Source organism: Sarcophilus harrisii, chromosome 5 (genome assembly GCF_902635505.1).
Source record: "Sarcophilus harrisii chromosome 5, mSarHar1.11, whole genome shotgun sequence".
NCBI lineage: Eukaryota > Metazoa > Chordata > Mammalia > Dasyuromorphia > Dasyuridae > Sarcophilus > Sarcophilus harrisii.
The window spans coordinates 231,619,182-231,634,192 of NC_045430.1; the positions used below are offsets into that span (position 1 = coordinate 231,619,182).

Below are 15,011 nucleotides of genomic sequence, written 5' to 3' on the forward strand. Positions count from 1 at the left end.
AGCCCCGTCACCCCTGCTCATCCTGCAGCCCTGGGGCTGGAAGAGCCTCATGGCCCAACCGTTTGCTTCCTTATGAGACAGCGTCATGAGCGGGACCCTGATTCAGGGATGACCAGTCTCCGAATCAGCAAGGTCTCTGATGTGTGCTAGCCGCGTAACTCCCTATGACCAAATCATTTAGCCTTTAACAGATGAGAACGCTGGCGTCAGGAATACCCAGGATGACTCTTCCTATCTGTGTGACCCCGCCTGGTCACTTAAGCTGTGTCTGCATCAGTTTTCTCAGCTACAAAGGGAGAATACTATCAGCCCCTTCCGCCCAGGGTTAGGGTGAGGATTTGTCTTCGCACAGTCCCTAAGCAGGCGCAGGCGCTTAAGAAATGCTTGTTTCTTTCCTTTCAGTGCCTTTGGGCAACTCTGTGATACTGTTAGTTATAGGATAGTGCCAACCTGCCCTGGTTGTGGGAGTTTCCACACTGGGAATTCCCCACGAATTATATTATGGACGCGGACCCCTCTCCCCCACTGAAGAAAAAATAGGAAAGCCCATGAACCTCTCTCACTCTGGAAGACACCGCAGCTCTTTGTTTGCATTGCTGATGCAGTATTATCTAGGTAAAGATAGATACAATTTAATTAAAAGTATTTCCTTAGAATGTTTTAAAGATTCTATTAGGAGTAAGACTTTGTGTACACCATAGAATATTAGGGCTACATTTTACACATTAATTGTAGAAAAATAAATACTATTGCACTTATTAAAAACCTTATTTTAAACTAAGTCAACTTTTTTTTGAAGATGATGTTTATTTGGCCTTGTAGAATTAGCTCAATCTCTAGTTTCATTTGGGCAATCATAGGCACTTTAGGGCAGCTTGGTGCAATAGAAAGATCTCTGAATTTGGAGTCAAAGGATCTAGGAGCTCTGATACCATCTCTGTCACTTTGCAATCTCTGTGACTGTGGAGCAAATCTGTAAGCTTATTTGATCCTCAGTTTCTTCATCTGTAAAACATAAGAATTGGACTGTGTGATTTTTAATATCCCTCCCAGCTCTAATCAATGATCCCCTGATTATCAGAGCCCCAGCATTTGTTGATAATTATAGGGAATATATAGTTCAAGCCTGATTTCATTAAGCTGGAGAAAAAAAATAAATTGTTCTATAAATATCAGACTAACTAAAAGTTTTTTTTTAATACTAATAAGTCTTAAGTAGCTTCAGAAATATTTGAGATAAATGTTGAGCGCTCTTAAGGCTTAGATCAGTGACCCATATGTATTCTGTGATTCCATTATGCCAAAATACATTCTTGATTGAACATCATTCAGTCTAATGTGAGTTTATTAGTTGGGATGGAGGGACAGTGAGAAGAACTGGTCAATCAAAGCAATTACAAGTTTTCTTTTTTTCCCAGGTAACATGATGATGAGCACACATCATGAGCCAATAAGTCATTCTAAGGGAGTCATTGAGGGAGATTTAATTTTTTAAAAAATTAAATGAAGCACACATAGGAAGTATTAAGTGGATATGATTTTCTGATAAGCATAAATAGACTAAGCATAGGAACAATAATTGCCTATTAGCCAGAAAATCAAATTCATAATATCACAGAGAACTATTGATATTTCCATATTTTGGTGTATCACTTAAAGTTGACCTCAATTTAAAACTGCACCTGGCTCTTAATCTTTGAAAGTCCACATTTCATTTTGCCTTGAGACAGGTAGCAAGTTATAGATTTGTAATGGTAGTCATTTTTGAGTGATTATGGAATGAAGAGCAAAAGGAAACTGAAGTCTTAAAACATTATAGTTTATCCATTTTAAACAATGAGACTTAGCCTGGCACATAGTAGGCACTTGGTAAATGTTTATTGGTTCACTGATTAAACTGTAACGTTAACTCTTCATCCTATCATTTTGTTGCTGCATTAGTGAGCTGACAGGGGAAAAATTCCCTGAGGGCCCTGAAGAAATAAAGTGTGCTTTTCTGGATGGTTATGAAATCACAAATGAGGTTTTTAAAAGAATAAAACAAATGCAAAAATATTACACTTGGAAATCCAGAGATTCAAATTGGTTACTACAGACAAACAGTAAAGTGTTCATCCTGAAGAATAATACAGAAAGAAGCAAATAAGTCAAGGGAAGTCCTGGGGATTGTCAAGATGGAGGGCATCAGTGAAATCATGCCATCCAATCTTCTTGTTTCATAGATGAGGAAGCTGAGAATCTGAAAGGTAAAGTAGCAGTTGACAGAATTAGGATTTGAATCCAAGTTTTCAGCCTCCAAATCTAAACACTTTCTCACATGCTTCCATGTGGTAGTCTAGGAAGATGCAAAAATAGAATCTATATTACTGAGAAGTGTGAATTATGGAAGCAGACCCTGGAATCATTCATAACTTATTTGACTAAAGGTGTAATAAATAAGTGAGAAGTAAGGAGAAATTACATTTAAAATAGGAGTTGGGTTTTTCAAAACGTGCTTACTCAAAGCCTGCTCAGTCTTTCATGATGAAAGAAAATATTCATTCTTGTTGATTATTCACCACCTGACAATCAGGACCACACATACCAAGTGAAAGAACTTAGCTATAGGTCATTCAGAGAACCTATGGAAGGGAGAAGTAACAAGCAAACACTGAGCTGAGTGGAAATGCCCTACATTATGAAAAATGTGGGTTTTGACTGGTGCTCATTTCAAAACAGACAGACCTGTTGTGTATTGTCCATATGCCATGTTTGCTTTCCAAAGAGACTGATTTCTCATGGCTGACTTGTGACACAGAGTTCTGGACCCAATTCTTGTCTGGATGATGGACTTTGCTGGGCATTTGGTCCATTTGCTTCCCAGGCTCCTGTGGGACCACCAAACAGCAATGAACATGATCCAGCAGATTTGTCTGGGGGCCAGGAAGGAGTCTGCTAGACTGCATTCTGTCATTGCACCTGTTAAGTCTTTAAACTGAGATGTTAATAAGAGTATTGCTTTGCTTCCAACGCCGCCATCGTGGAATTCGTTTGGAAAGAAGCAGCTGGGGAACACTTGTGACGGCTCTGCCCTTGCTGTCGGCTCTAAGGAATTGCTCTGTGGCCGATTCCGGACTCTCACCCCAAGTGCAAGTAATGTTTGCACCGTTCCTATAGACCAAAATGCAAGGGGTGACTCAAGGGAATGAGTATTGTCCTGTTCTGGGCTGCCATTCAGAAATAAACCTAAGCAAGTGGAAGAATGATTACTGGGAGGATCTGCAACGTGCCAGCCTGCTGTGGGAACTTCCTTCATGCACCTTCTGTGTGACTCGGTCAGTAAGACCTAGGGAGCTGACTTGAGGCTTTTACGGCTTAAGTGCTGCCCCAGAATCCCATGGCTAGTAAATGTCAGAGGCTGGATTTGAACACTGGTCTTTCTGACTAAATGCCCGGTGGCACCTCTCCCACTTTCTGTTGCTTTTTTGCCCAGATACCCTCTCTTTCCCCAGTCCGTCCTCTCTTACCCTGTTACTCTTTTTGGTGTGTATGTGTGCCTGTACATGTGCACATGTGAGTGGGTATGTGTGTGTGAGTGCGTGTGTGTGTGGAGGGAGGGAGGTCTCCCTCTTTAGATTGTAAGCTCCTCGAGGGCAGAGACTGTCTTTTATCTTTCTTTACATCTGCAGAAGTTAGCACAGTACCTGGCACATAGGAGCTATTTTATAAATGTTTATTGATTGACTGTCTCAATCATTTAAAATTAAAATATGCAGTTGTCTAAGGTATTTAAAACAATAGATTCTACTGACATAAGTTGTCATAGTATGGCGTGACATTATCAGTTTTCTCATCTATAAAATGGGAGGGTTAATAGATCAACATTCTTAACCTGAGGTCTGTCATTAAAAAAAATTTATAATTATATTTCATTATATTTAGTTTATTTTGAGATTCAATTTTATTTTATACATTTAAAAAGCATTATTCTGAGAAGAGATACATAGACTTCACCAGAGAGCTTCCAGGAGGGCCTATGACACAATAAATTTAAGAAGTCTGAACTTTCTGATCTTTAAAGTTTCTTACAGTTCTAAATGCTATGACTGTGCTGTTTTATGACTCATTTTCTAAACCTCATCCTGTTACATCTGGAAACCGTTGATTCTTAAGTTGATTCTTAATTTGGTTCTATTCTCTGTTTGTTTAAGTATCTGGAAGAAGGTAGACATCAATTGATCTTACAAGCCATGTGAACCAAAAAGGATTTAATATATTTAACTACACAATTGGATGGGATCCCATGTTTGGTATTAGTGTGACTTGTCTTAATAAAATCAAGCATATGAAAATTCATAGTTTATTAAAGAACAACTAAGAAGTTGTTCTTGACATTAAGGAAGGGCATTATAAAGCTATTGACATAAACATTTTCAAGACATCATTGCTTGCCTGAAGTGAAGCAAACTTGGATGAGTATATCGGATCAGGATTTAGAAGGATTTGGGAAGGTTGAGAACTGACAAAAAGCAAGTGGAATAAAGTTTAGTACAGATTCAGAGGTGTGGGGGAAGATTGTACAAATGGGACAATTATAAGAGGAATAATGTCCAGCAAGGTAATTCAATCACAGTAGCATTGAGATTTACCAAGCAAACACTACACGGGGAAGTGCGTGTCTATGTAGTACAGAGATTCATCAAGCAAATACTGTGTGTGTGTGTGTGTGTGTGTGTGTATCTATTGGAGATAGCAAATGGTAACATTCTCTTCGTATTTGGTCCTGCTTAGCTTAATCTTATGTCTGAGGACTGTGTTCAGGTCTAGATCCCACAATTATATTTGATTCAATTAAATAAATATTAACATCTCTGGCAGTGGGAGTACAAAAATGAAACAACTCCCTCAAAAGAAGAAATAAGTTTAGGGGAAGGGGATGATGATGATCATTCCATTGTGTGTATTCAGCTAAGATCATAAACACTTACTATGTATTGTGTGATGGGAATAGAAAAAATAAAACCATTCCTTCCCTCAAGAAAAGTATAGTATATTATAGTATAGTATAGTATAGTATAGTATAGTATAGTATAGTATAGTATATTATATTATATTATATTATATTATATTGCATTTGGAAAACAACATATGTAGATTTTAAAAATCAAAAGTTATTTGAGAGGGAGGAAATTAGTAGCTGGAAGGGGGGAAGGTAAGATCAGGAAAGGCCTCATGTAGGAGATGACGCTTATCAATAGTGTAACCAGATGAGAACATCCAGCAGGAGACAGGAGTTCCAGAGGAGGATTAGAGTTGGACAGACAGAAAAGACAGAAACACATACACACACACAGAAAAACAGACAACAGAGACATGTATATATACAGAGACAGAGAAAAGGCATGTAGCTATACATATGTAGCAGTAGTGGTGGATAGTGTGGAAGCTGATGAGGTCACTTTAGGAGAGAAAGTATAGAGAACAGAAGAGGCCCCACAATTTGGGGGCTAGGAGAATCAGCCAAGAAAACAGGACTCTGTGGACAGGCCAGAAACACCACAATAGCCAAAGGAGAGAACATTTAGAAGCAGCAGGACTTGGGAAATGACATTGGTTAAATAGGTTCAGAAACTTAGGAGAGAGCAACTTCATTAGAGTTGTGGAGTAGGAAACCAAACTAGAAGAAATTTAGAAGTTAATTATCGTCAAGAAATGGAAAAAGAAGACTGGATTTCTCTTTCTAGGGATGTGTCAATGAAACGATGATAGCCAGTCTTTATCTGAGAGCCTATGAGAAGGCAGCTTGAGAAAAGAAAAAAGGATTGAGGGGTTTTAAGTCTTTGAGGAGGGATTTAAGGACCTGATCACATTCCTAAGTTAGAACTTCAGGTCATTGTGTTAGGTTACTCAACCTTAACAACTCCTCTCCTTCATATAACCCATACCTGGATCACACTGGACTTCTCCCTGCTCATAAACATGACTTATGTTCTTTTAGTGTTTTGGCTTCTCTCTTTCATTATGGCTAGAATTTCTTCCTATCCCTCCTGTCTCTTGCCCTCATTGAAATCCTTACCAGCTTAAATACCCACTCTGCCAATACCCTTCCTGATCTCCCTAGTCAAAAATATTTTATCTCTTAGATCTAGCCATAGTCCAGTCTTTCTTTGGCATCTGTGTTTTACTTTGTGTTTTAATCATTTGTTTACATGTTTCTGTAATCTCCCTAAAGTCAAGGACTATATCTTATCTTTGTATACTCAGTACCTATTGCAGGGTTTTGCACACCAGATGCTTAATAAATGTGTGTTGAAAGTACTATTGGTAACTATTTCTAAGACAACACAGAGTCGTTTTTGCCCTAATATTCAGTTGGCTTTCTGGTGTATATTCTAAAACCTACATACTCTCTAAGCATTGACTTTTTTAATAATACAGTGAAAAATTTTGTCACCATTTATCTGTTTTATGAGCACAAATGTACTTTTGGACTTCAGAGTAAAGGAGCAAAATTAAGTTTAGAGCTAATTGCTCAATTTGTATGAATTTTAAATCCCTTTTAGAGACAGTGTTTCTCCCAACCTTTTTTCTCTCTCCCTTAATCCCATTGTGGCCCTCACCACTTCCTTGCCCAACCTGTGCCTCATTCCAAACTGGTACTTTGAGTAATTTGATTTTTTTACACGTTATAACATAATTTTTATGTGCTGAGGACAAAGTAATTTAAAGATTAAAGTCACAAATTGATACTTTAGTTGATTTGTTTTATATAAAATTTACCCAGATTTGGCTGATACTCTAACATCATTTAAAAGTAGGAAAATGTCTTTAAAATACAACTTCCAGAATGTTTAAAGTAAACTCAATCTTTTCAGCACTTCCTAAATTGACCTTAATTCACCACACCATTAACAGCAATTTTTCTAACAGGAAAAGGTGTAATTCAACAATAATTTCACTGTAGTAAATTTTTCTTTTATCTTTTTCCAGTGGCAAATATATGTATCATTTTTTTGCTTCCATAAATGTTCTGCATTTATTAGAACTAACATGAGGAGAAATCTTTTCATATAAATCAAATAGGTTCCCATTTTTTCTCCCTCAGGAGACCAGAATTATCATGGTTAAATAACTTGGGATCCTAAATATTAGCTGACCATAATGCTTAGAAGACTAGGTCATGGAATACATTTTGAAATTTGCATTAAAGATTATGTGTATGTTTGTGTTTGTGCTTGTGTGTGCCCATCTGTGGCTTAAAGTACAGGCAAAACATTCTCTTGGGTAATATGTAATATCTAAGAATATCCAGAAAAGAACATATTCAAGCAACTATATGAAGCTGCTTAACATGTTATAGTGTATAATAACTTAGTGGAAACTTATTTTGTGACAGAGCTCAACTCAGTTTTTTTTTTTTAAAGATTGTTTCGTTTTAAGTTGTGATATATAATCAATGACAATTGAGTATGTTGTTGTTTTCTGAAAAAATGTCAGGCTAATTGTTTTTAAATGTAATTTTTGGAGGTTTTTTCCATTGTCATCATCCATAACTAATTTTTATTGAATGTCCACTCTGTGGGATATTATACAGAATGTGCTTGAAAATGGAATTCAGTAAAAAGAATCTTTCTGTAGCTTTAGGGAGTTTGGGCTCTAACATGAATAACACATTGTTTAGTACACGCTGATTGGAACTGCCCAACTAGAAATTTGGTGTGATGAGAGCCTACAATTATTGTTACTTTAATGAGTTTCTGTGTATGTGTATGTATATGTATATCCAGTACATGTTTTATCTATTTAGTGTGGAGATGAGAAAACTTTATTTTCAAGTGAGAAACTCTACTAATGAAAAAAAATAATAAAACCCTCATTAAGCAAAATTCAATTTCCTTTTTTCTTTTGAGAACAATAGAAAACATCCTACTTACCTGCTTTATAAATTAGATTGTTCAATAACTGTGTCTTGCATGACTTCTTCAGGGATATGTGATTTTTTTTTAATGTTATTACTCCCTCTGTCCATAGAGACCCAACCCATCCATGCTTAATTGAGGAGGTTGGTGAGTTCCTCTACCCTAAAAAATGTATCACCTTGTGGCAAACTTTCTAAGCCTTGAATGAGAGACTTTGTCTCCTCTGTTGCCAGAATTCTACACAAAACCTTTATCACCAGATCTATCAGATCTACAGAGCTTGACGTACCCTTCAAGAATGAATGGTTCATTTCACACTATTACACTGAGACATGAGAATAGGATTTTAAGATTCAATAAACAGCGAATTTGTTTTAAAGAAATTCTGTTCTATAGCATAATCACTTAAGGGATAAACATAGACAAAGCTTTAAGGTTCTCTATAAAGATCCAAGAGAGTAAGAGAAATCAGTCATGCTATTTTAGGGGATGGGTGGAAAGCAAAAAAAGAGAAATAAAAACTAAAGATTTCTTAAATGGCTAAACGTTGACAGCATTTGCTGTTCATAAAGTTGAAAAACTGCTTTATTGTTGAAGTCTTTCCCTCATTTTCAATTGAAAACAAAAAATTAGTTCTCTATTTCAGGGAATATATCAAGGCATTTTGCAGCAGAAAAGATCTCATTTCTTGGAGTAGTATCTCTTTCTTGTGGCCTTTTAGGATATTATTTAAAAATTAAATTATTAGGGTTTGGAGGGAAAGGAATTCAGTTTGTTTGCATAATTTGAATCATCTCTGGGTACTTATTCTAAGGACTGGATGAAATGAAGTGGAAGGCTAGAAATTCCATTCCCCTATTTTAGAGAAAGGAGAAGGAATAGATAGAAGAATAAGAACTGGTTTTCCACCCTATTCTCTTCCTCAAAGAAAATCTGTCTTTGGCTTTTTACCATCCAAAGCCAACCTAATCCATAGTATTTCTAAGCATTAGATACTTTTTCCCAATTTGACCAGATTCTAGCTCAGAAACTAAAACCAGAAATGAGCCCTTTTTGTTGAGTGTTTATATATTCTTTCCACAAAATGATCTTCATTTCATCTACTTTAGTTATTGAGCCAGGTTTCATGGAATAAAGTGATTTTTAGTGGCATGGTAGGAAGGTACAATTAAAGGTTAATATCTGGTTTAAAGTTAGTACATGGAGAAGTCAAGTAAAGGGGAATTACTTAAAAAGAATTATGGAAGGACACCATCATTTATGTGGTTTGGGTAGTTACCTTGTCTTCTGTATAAGATTTGCAGTTCTACAAAGCAATTTGGGCATTTTCCCACCGAAATAGAGCTTCTCTGTGCAGGTAGAACTATGACTTGTTATGTACTTCTTGTGAGTATCACAGATTTAACCTAGACTGGGTTTTCGGAAACATAAATATAGCTATTTTTCTGCAAATGAGCCCGTAAGGAAGCTTTTTCTGCATACACAAATCAGATGAAAAGGTATTGCACCTTTGATCTTCATGAATATCTGTTGCTTGAATAATTTCTCTCTCCCCTTTCTCTCCAAATACAGTACATTGTGGAATGCCATGGAGTTACCCTTCTTCCTCAGTTTTTGGGCATGTACCGGCTTAATGTTGATGGAGTGGAAATATACGTGATCGTCACAAGGAATGTGTTCAGCCACCGTTTATCTGTTTATAGGAAATATGATTTAAAGGTGAGAACCATCTTGTGATTTAAAGGTAGTTGTCATTCATTTTTTATTCAGTTTAACACTTATTAGACACATATATAAGTCACAGTGCCAAGCTCTTGGGATGCAAAGACAAAAAACAATCTTTGCTGTGCCCTCAAAGGGATTGTGTTCTTCATGAGTTCATCTCAGCTTTTTCAGTCCAAAGTGTCAATAACAGCAATAAGTTAGCAAGATTTATTAAACACCTGTTATATACAAAGCACCATACTCAATATTGGAAGATATAAAGAAAGGCAACATAGTCCCAGTTTTCATGGAGTTGATAATTTGATAGGGAAGAAAACATTCAAACAGTTACATACAAGTAAGATTATACAGGATGATTGGACCTAATGTCAGAGTGAAGACACTCTCCATAGTTTGGGTCAGAGACAGAGGAGTCTTTCTGATTTCAGAACCAAAAAACCTAGAAAACTAGAATAACTAACCCTTGTGGTTTCTACCTAAAGACATTTCTACAGTTATTCATGTATGAACAAAGGTCAGTTTGGATTGGAGAGGGAAGGCAGCAAGCATTTTTAAGTACCTGCTGTATATCATACAGTGTGCTAAACACTTTATATAAATATTCCATCATTGATCCTCACAACAACCTGGGGAAGAAAGTTGCTATTATTATTTTCATTTTATAATGTTGAAGAAACTGAGGCAAACAAATGTTAAATGACTTGTCAAGGTCCACCCACACAACTATTAATTGCCTAACATTGGATTTGAATTCAGATCTTCTTAACTCCACGCCCAGCAATCTATCCACTACAATACTAGTGGGAAAGGTGCTTGCTAAATTAGAGTAGATGCAAAGGGATGGAAATGAAATAAATTTGAATTTAATTCTGAATCTTAATTTAAAAAATAATATTTCATTAAGATTAGGAGGTGGCAGATAATAGGGGCTTAATTATATCTTCATCTTTTAGAAGGTTCCAGGTGGCACCGTGCATAGAGATTGCAAGGTGTGGAGTGAAGAAGACTCATATTCCTGAGCTCACTAGCTGTGCAACCCTGGAAAAAGTCACTTTACCCTTTTTGTCTCCAATGCCTTATCTGTAGAATGAGCTAGAGAAGGAAATGCCAAAACACTCTCGTATCTTTGCCAGGACAATCCCAAATGGATCACAAAGGGTTGGACACAAATGGAAAGATTAGCACAACAAATGGAAAGCTAGTGTTCATTTTCACTGGGCTACTTACGCACGCTCTCTCTCCCTTTGTGTATGCATGTACACACACATACATATATACATACATACTTATGATTAAGATTCCCAACTCTATCATCCCTTTTTATAGGTAGAATATCTGTGTTGTTTATTTAGTTTCTGGAAATATTTGGTTCTGGCCCAGTTTTCTTAAATGGGATAGCTTGCACACATTGTCACAGCTTGTGCCATTTTCCTGACCCAGACATATGATGGAAACATTTAATTTTATTTATATCTTTTCATCATTTTTCATTGGACATTTGTTAAAACTTGACTGAGTTGTCTTCCAGGCACCTGATTTGCAGCTACTTGGAAATGAGGCTTCACTGAGAATCAAAAACCGTGTATGTTTGAGGGAGAAAAGTGAAAACTAAAAACATTTGGTTAGATGGCTTGGAATATAGAGTGTAATGAAACATTTTCCCCTGTGCCTAATATTATCAGCTTTGTTCAGCTGTTAAAAGTACCCTTTAAAAACATTCAACTTAGAAATATTAATTGTTGGGAATTAGGGTGCAAAGGGAGACATTCCTGACATATGTAGAAATCCCTAAAGAGAGAAAAAGTGCTAGGCCATTGCATCTGGATTTTTGGCTGTGTGTAAAAAGCCAGGCTGATGTCGCAATAGTTGCAATGGCTGCAAGATATGTTTGCTTTCTTCCTTCCCTCTCCTTCCTTGCATAAACACTAGGCTCTTGGACCATTGCGTGTTCTTTCAGATGACTAGCGATCCCAGGAAACTGAGAACTACTGAGCTAGAGGCTTGACAGTTGCTGGTTCCATAATCACATGGTTCCAGTGTACTCTTGGGAGAATTATGGTGGATCTTAGCTTCCTTATCTGAAACAGACACAAAGCACTTCCCTCCTTTTTTATCAGGTGGACCCAACTGTTTAAATGGTAACTAGTTTTTGAACAAATGTTTAAATTAGTCTCGAAAGCATCATGGCTCAGTGGATGGAAAGATGGTGTCAGGAGTCAGGCAGACTGAATTTGAATTCTGTCTCTGAAATACATAAGCTGAGTGTCCCTTGACAAATCATTTGACTTATTAATGTTCTGGACAATTCCTAAAGGAAGAGTGAGAGTCCCTGGTGTGGGTTTCTTTACTTTGCTTCCCAACAAAAGGTGCTAAGAGCGCTGATCATGGAATTCTCTGCACCAGTGAAATCAAAGATCAGGTTTAAAAAGGGGGGGGGGCAAACTGGAGACCACTTTGATAACTCTTATGTTGAAAACAAAATTCCTTGGACAATAATGAAGTTTTCCATGGCCACAAGTTTAGATTTAGAGAAAGACAAGAAATCAACACTTGTCCCCAGGATATGGAGCCTTCTCTCAGCTCTCTCGTGAGACAGAGCAGGTGAAATGGCACCGGCCTCATCATAATTAGCAGGTGATCCTTATGACAGCTCTGGGAGATGGTGCTTTGATTAACCCCATCTGACAAATGGCTACATTGAAAGTCAGGTTTTCCTGTTTGCAAGTCCAGCCATTGGCCCCTTCTCCCTCACGGCACCAGATCTTTTCCTCCAGTCCTTAGTGACCTCAGGCTCAGCTTCCTGCTGGCTGTCGTCCTGAGGTCAGGCCTCCATCAGGAAGAGCCCAGGGCCCAGCTCCCCCTTTGCTCGGACCCTTTGGTTTGGGGGTTCCGCCGTCCCTTGGGAAGACAAGACAGCTGTGGGGAGCGAAGGGGGTGCATACCTCCTTCTGAGCACACCCCAATCTCCCCCTGTCCGGAGGTTCTGATTCCAGATAATTGCTCAGAAGCAAAAACATGATCAGTGCCAGTTGTGATAAAAATGAGTGAGGGGCCACACTGCTTTCACCAGCGGGAACAAGAAAGAAAAACTAGCAGGTGCTTCTGATGTAGAGGAAGCTGAGGGATGAGCACAAGTGAGGGGGGGAATGTGGGCACACAGGCTTTCCCAAAATTGGGTCCTGGTGCAATCCCTGGGATCCGGGGGAAGCTTCAAGGCAGAGTCAGAGCCGCCTCTTGGCAATGCCCTTTGGGAATATTGGAATAGCCCGCAGCCCATTTTACAGATGAGGAAACTGAGGCAAGCAAGGTGAAGTGGCTTGGATGGGGTCACACAGCTGGTGTCTCACTGCCGCCAAGCCCAGTGCTCAGTGCACCACGGTGCCACGTGGCAGAACACCCAGGCAGCCACCCCAGAGCCCTCAGAAGCCCCCTGCTGGGCCCGGGGCCTCTCCCACCTCTGGCAACTAGTGCCTGTGCCATCAGGGGCGAGTCACTCTGAGGTCCCTTCTGGATACCCAGGCCATGGCACCGAGGGGCCTTTGGGACAGACAGTGAGGTGTCCGAGTCTAAAAATCTCGTTTCCCACTGCCCCTCCCCTGCTCCCACCAAACAGGGATGTCCTGAGAAGAGCAGAGCCCCGGAAGCCCTGACCCAGTTCTGACTCCTTCGTCGGCTCAGGCCTGAGTCGGGCCAAAGAACCCAGCAGACAGGGCGGCCCGACCGTGACAAGGGCCGAGTCAGCGTGTGTGGGAGTGAGACTTGTGGTTGCAACGGCTTGTGGGCAGAGCCCAGGGTTTCCCCAGATACTTGCGGGACAGATCCCTCAGTCTTAGTCTGCCTCAGTTGTGAAATGGGGATGATGATGGTACCCACCTCCCAGTTACTTTTGGGGATAAAGTTAGATAACACTTAGGAAGCATTCGGCAGTCATTAATGCACTTTATAAATGCGCGCTGTTGTTATTCGCTGATTAGACATGGTAGGAAAGCACAAGGGAAACAAGTCTCAATCTCAGGAAGGTTTGGGGGAGTTGTGGGAATGACCTGAGAGGGACAAGAATTCAAAGAAAACAAAGTGATTGGGTAGAGAGGTAGAGATTTGTCCATAATTTGTCCATAAACAACAAACTTTCATCCAGCAGCTTCCCTTCAGAACAAATCTCAGGTCTCAGTGGGTGAGGTCATCCCACGCCCCACCCACACCAAGGTTTCTCCCAGGTTACCTCCAGGCCCTGCTGGCACACAGAGAATGATGTCAGGGAGCACAACCCTGTTCTAAAATGTGGACGTGGCTTGCCATTGTACATGTTTTCATATTCTCTTTCTTTTTCAGGGTTCTACTGTGGCTAGAGAAGCTAGTGACAAAGAAAAGGTACAGTAATGTTATAGTTTTGTTGTTCGATTTTTTTTTTCCCTTCAGTTCCTACCTGGTAGTGTGTCTGAGATTGCATGAAATTGTTCATTATAGCCATCCGGCCAATTTCCTTCAATTTCCTTAGCCTTTACTCTTTCCTTCCTTCCTTTTTTTCCCTCCCTCCCTTCCTTCCTCCTTCCTCCTTCCTTCCCTCTCCTTTCTTCCTTCCTCCTTCCCTTTCCTTCCTTACTCTCTCCCTTTCTTTCCCTCCTTACTTCTTCCATCTCTTTCCTCCCTTCCTTTCTTTCCTTCCTCCCTTTCTCTCTCTTTCTTCTTTCCTTCCTTTCTCATTCCTTCCTTCTTCCCTTTTTCTTTCTTTCCTTCTTTCCTTCCTTTCTTCTTCTTTGTCTCTTTCATTTTTTCTCTCTCTCCCTCTCTCCTCTTTCTTCTCTTTCTCTCTCTTCCATCATCATACTTTTTCTTCTCCCCCTTCAGCTGTTAGTAGTGAAAGGCATATTTATGGAACAGAGCCTGGGATCCCATTACATCACTGCATTACTGAGGAATGAGATTGGTGTTAACTTGTAAGGTATTGAAAAAGCAAAATTTCTTATTGAACATGCAAAGTGCTGATGAAAGCATTGACAGGGACAGCCCAAAACCATGTGATGAAGAGAAAACTAAATGGAGAGTCACATGCGCAGAGGTCCAGCCTTAACTCCATTGTTATCTAGGGATGTGACCTTGGGCCAATGTCTTCTCTCTTCCATAAAATAAAGAAATTAGACTAGATGTTCTATAAAATACCCTCCCAACTCTAATCTCCCATAATTCTATAACATTAAAATAAATACATTTTTCTTTGTTTAAAATATTGGATGAACACAAACATCTTTGTTTGTTTCCTCCTCCCCAGTAAACTAATAATAATAACTGACATTTATACACTCTGTGTCAGGAACTGTGCTAAGAGCTTTACAATAGTTATCTCATTTGATCTTTCTTTACCCTATCCCCAAGAGGTAGATGCTCTTA

At 39.0% G+C, this 15,011-nt stretch overlaps 1 protein-coding gene across 1 annotated transcript in view; it reads left to right on the top strand.

Annotated features, from left to right (window-relative positions):
- Positions 1–15,011, top strand: part of PIP4K2A (phosphatidylinositol-5-phosphate 4-kinase type 2 alpha) — a 202,040-nt gene that overhangs the window by 153,775 nt on the left and 33,254 nt on the right. Inside the window, exons 5-6 of the mRNA XM_023505089.2 lie at positions 9,471–9,617; positions 13,956–13,994. Of these exons, the coding sequence (XP_023360857.1) occupies positions 9,471–9,617; positions 13,956–13,994 (186 nt within the window). The remainder of the gene's footprint in view (positions 1–9,470; positions 9,618–13,955; positions 13,995–15,011) is intronic.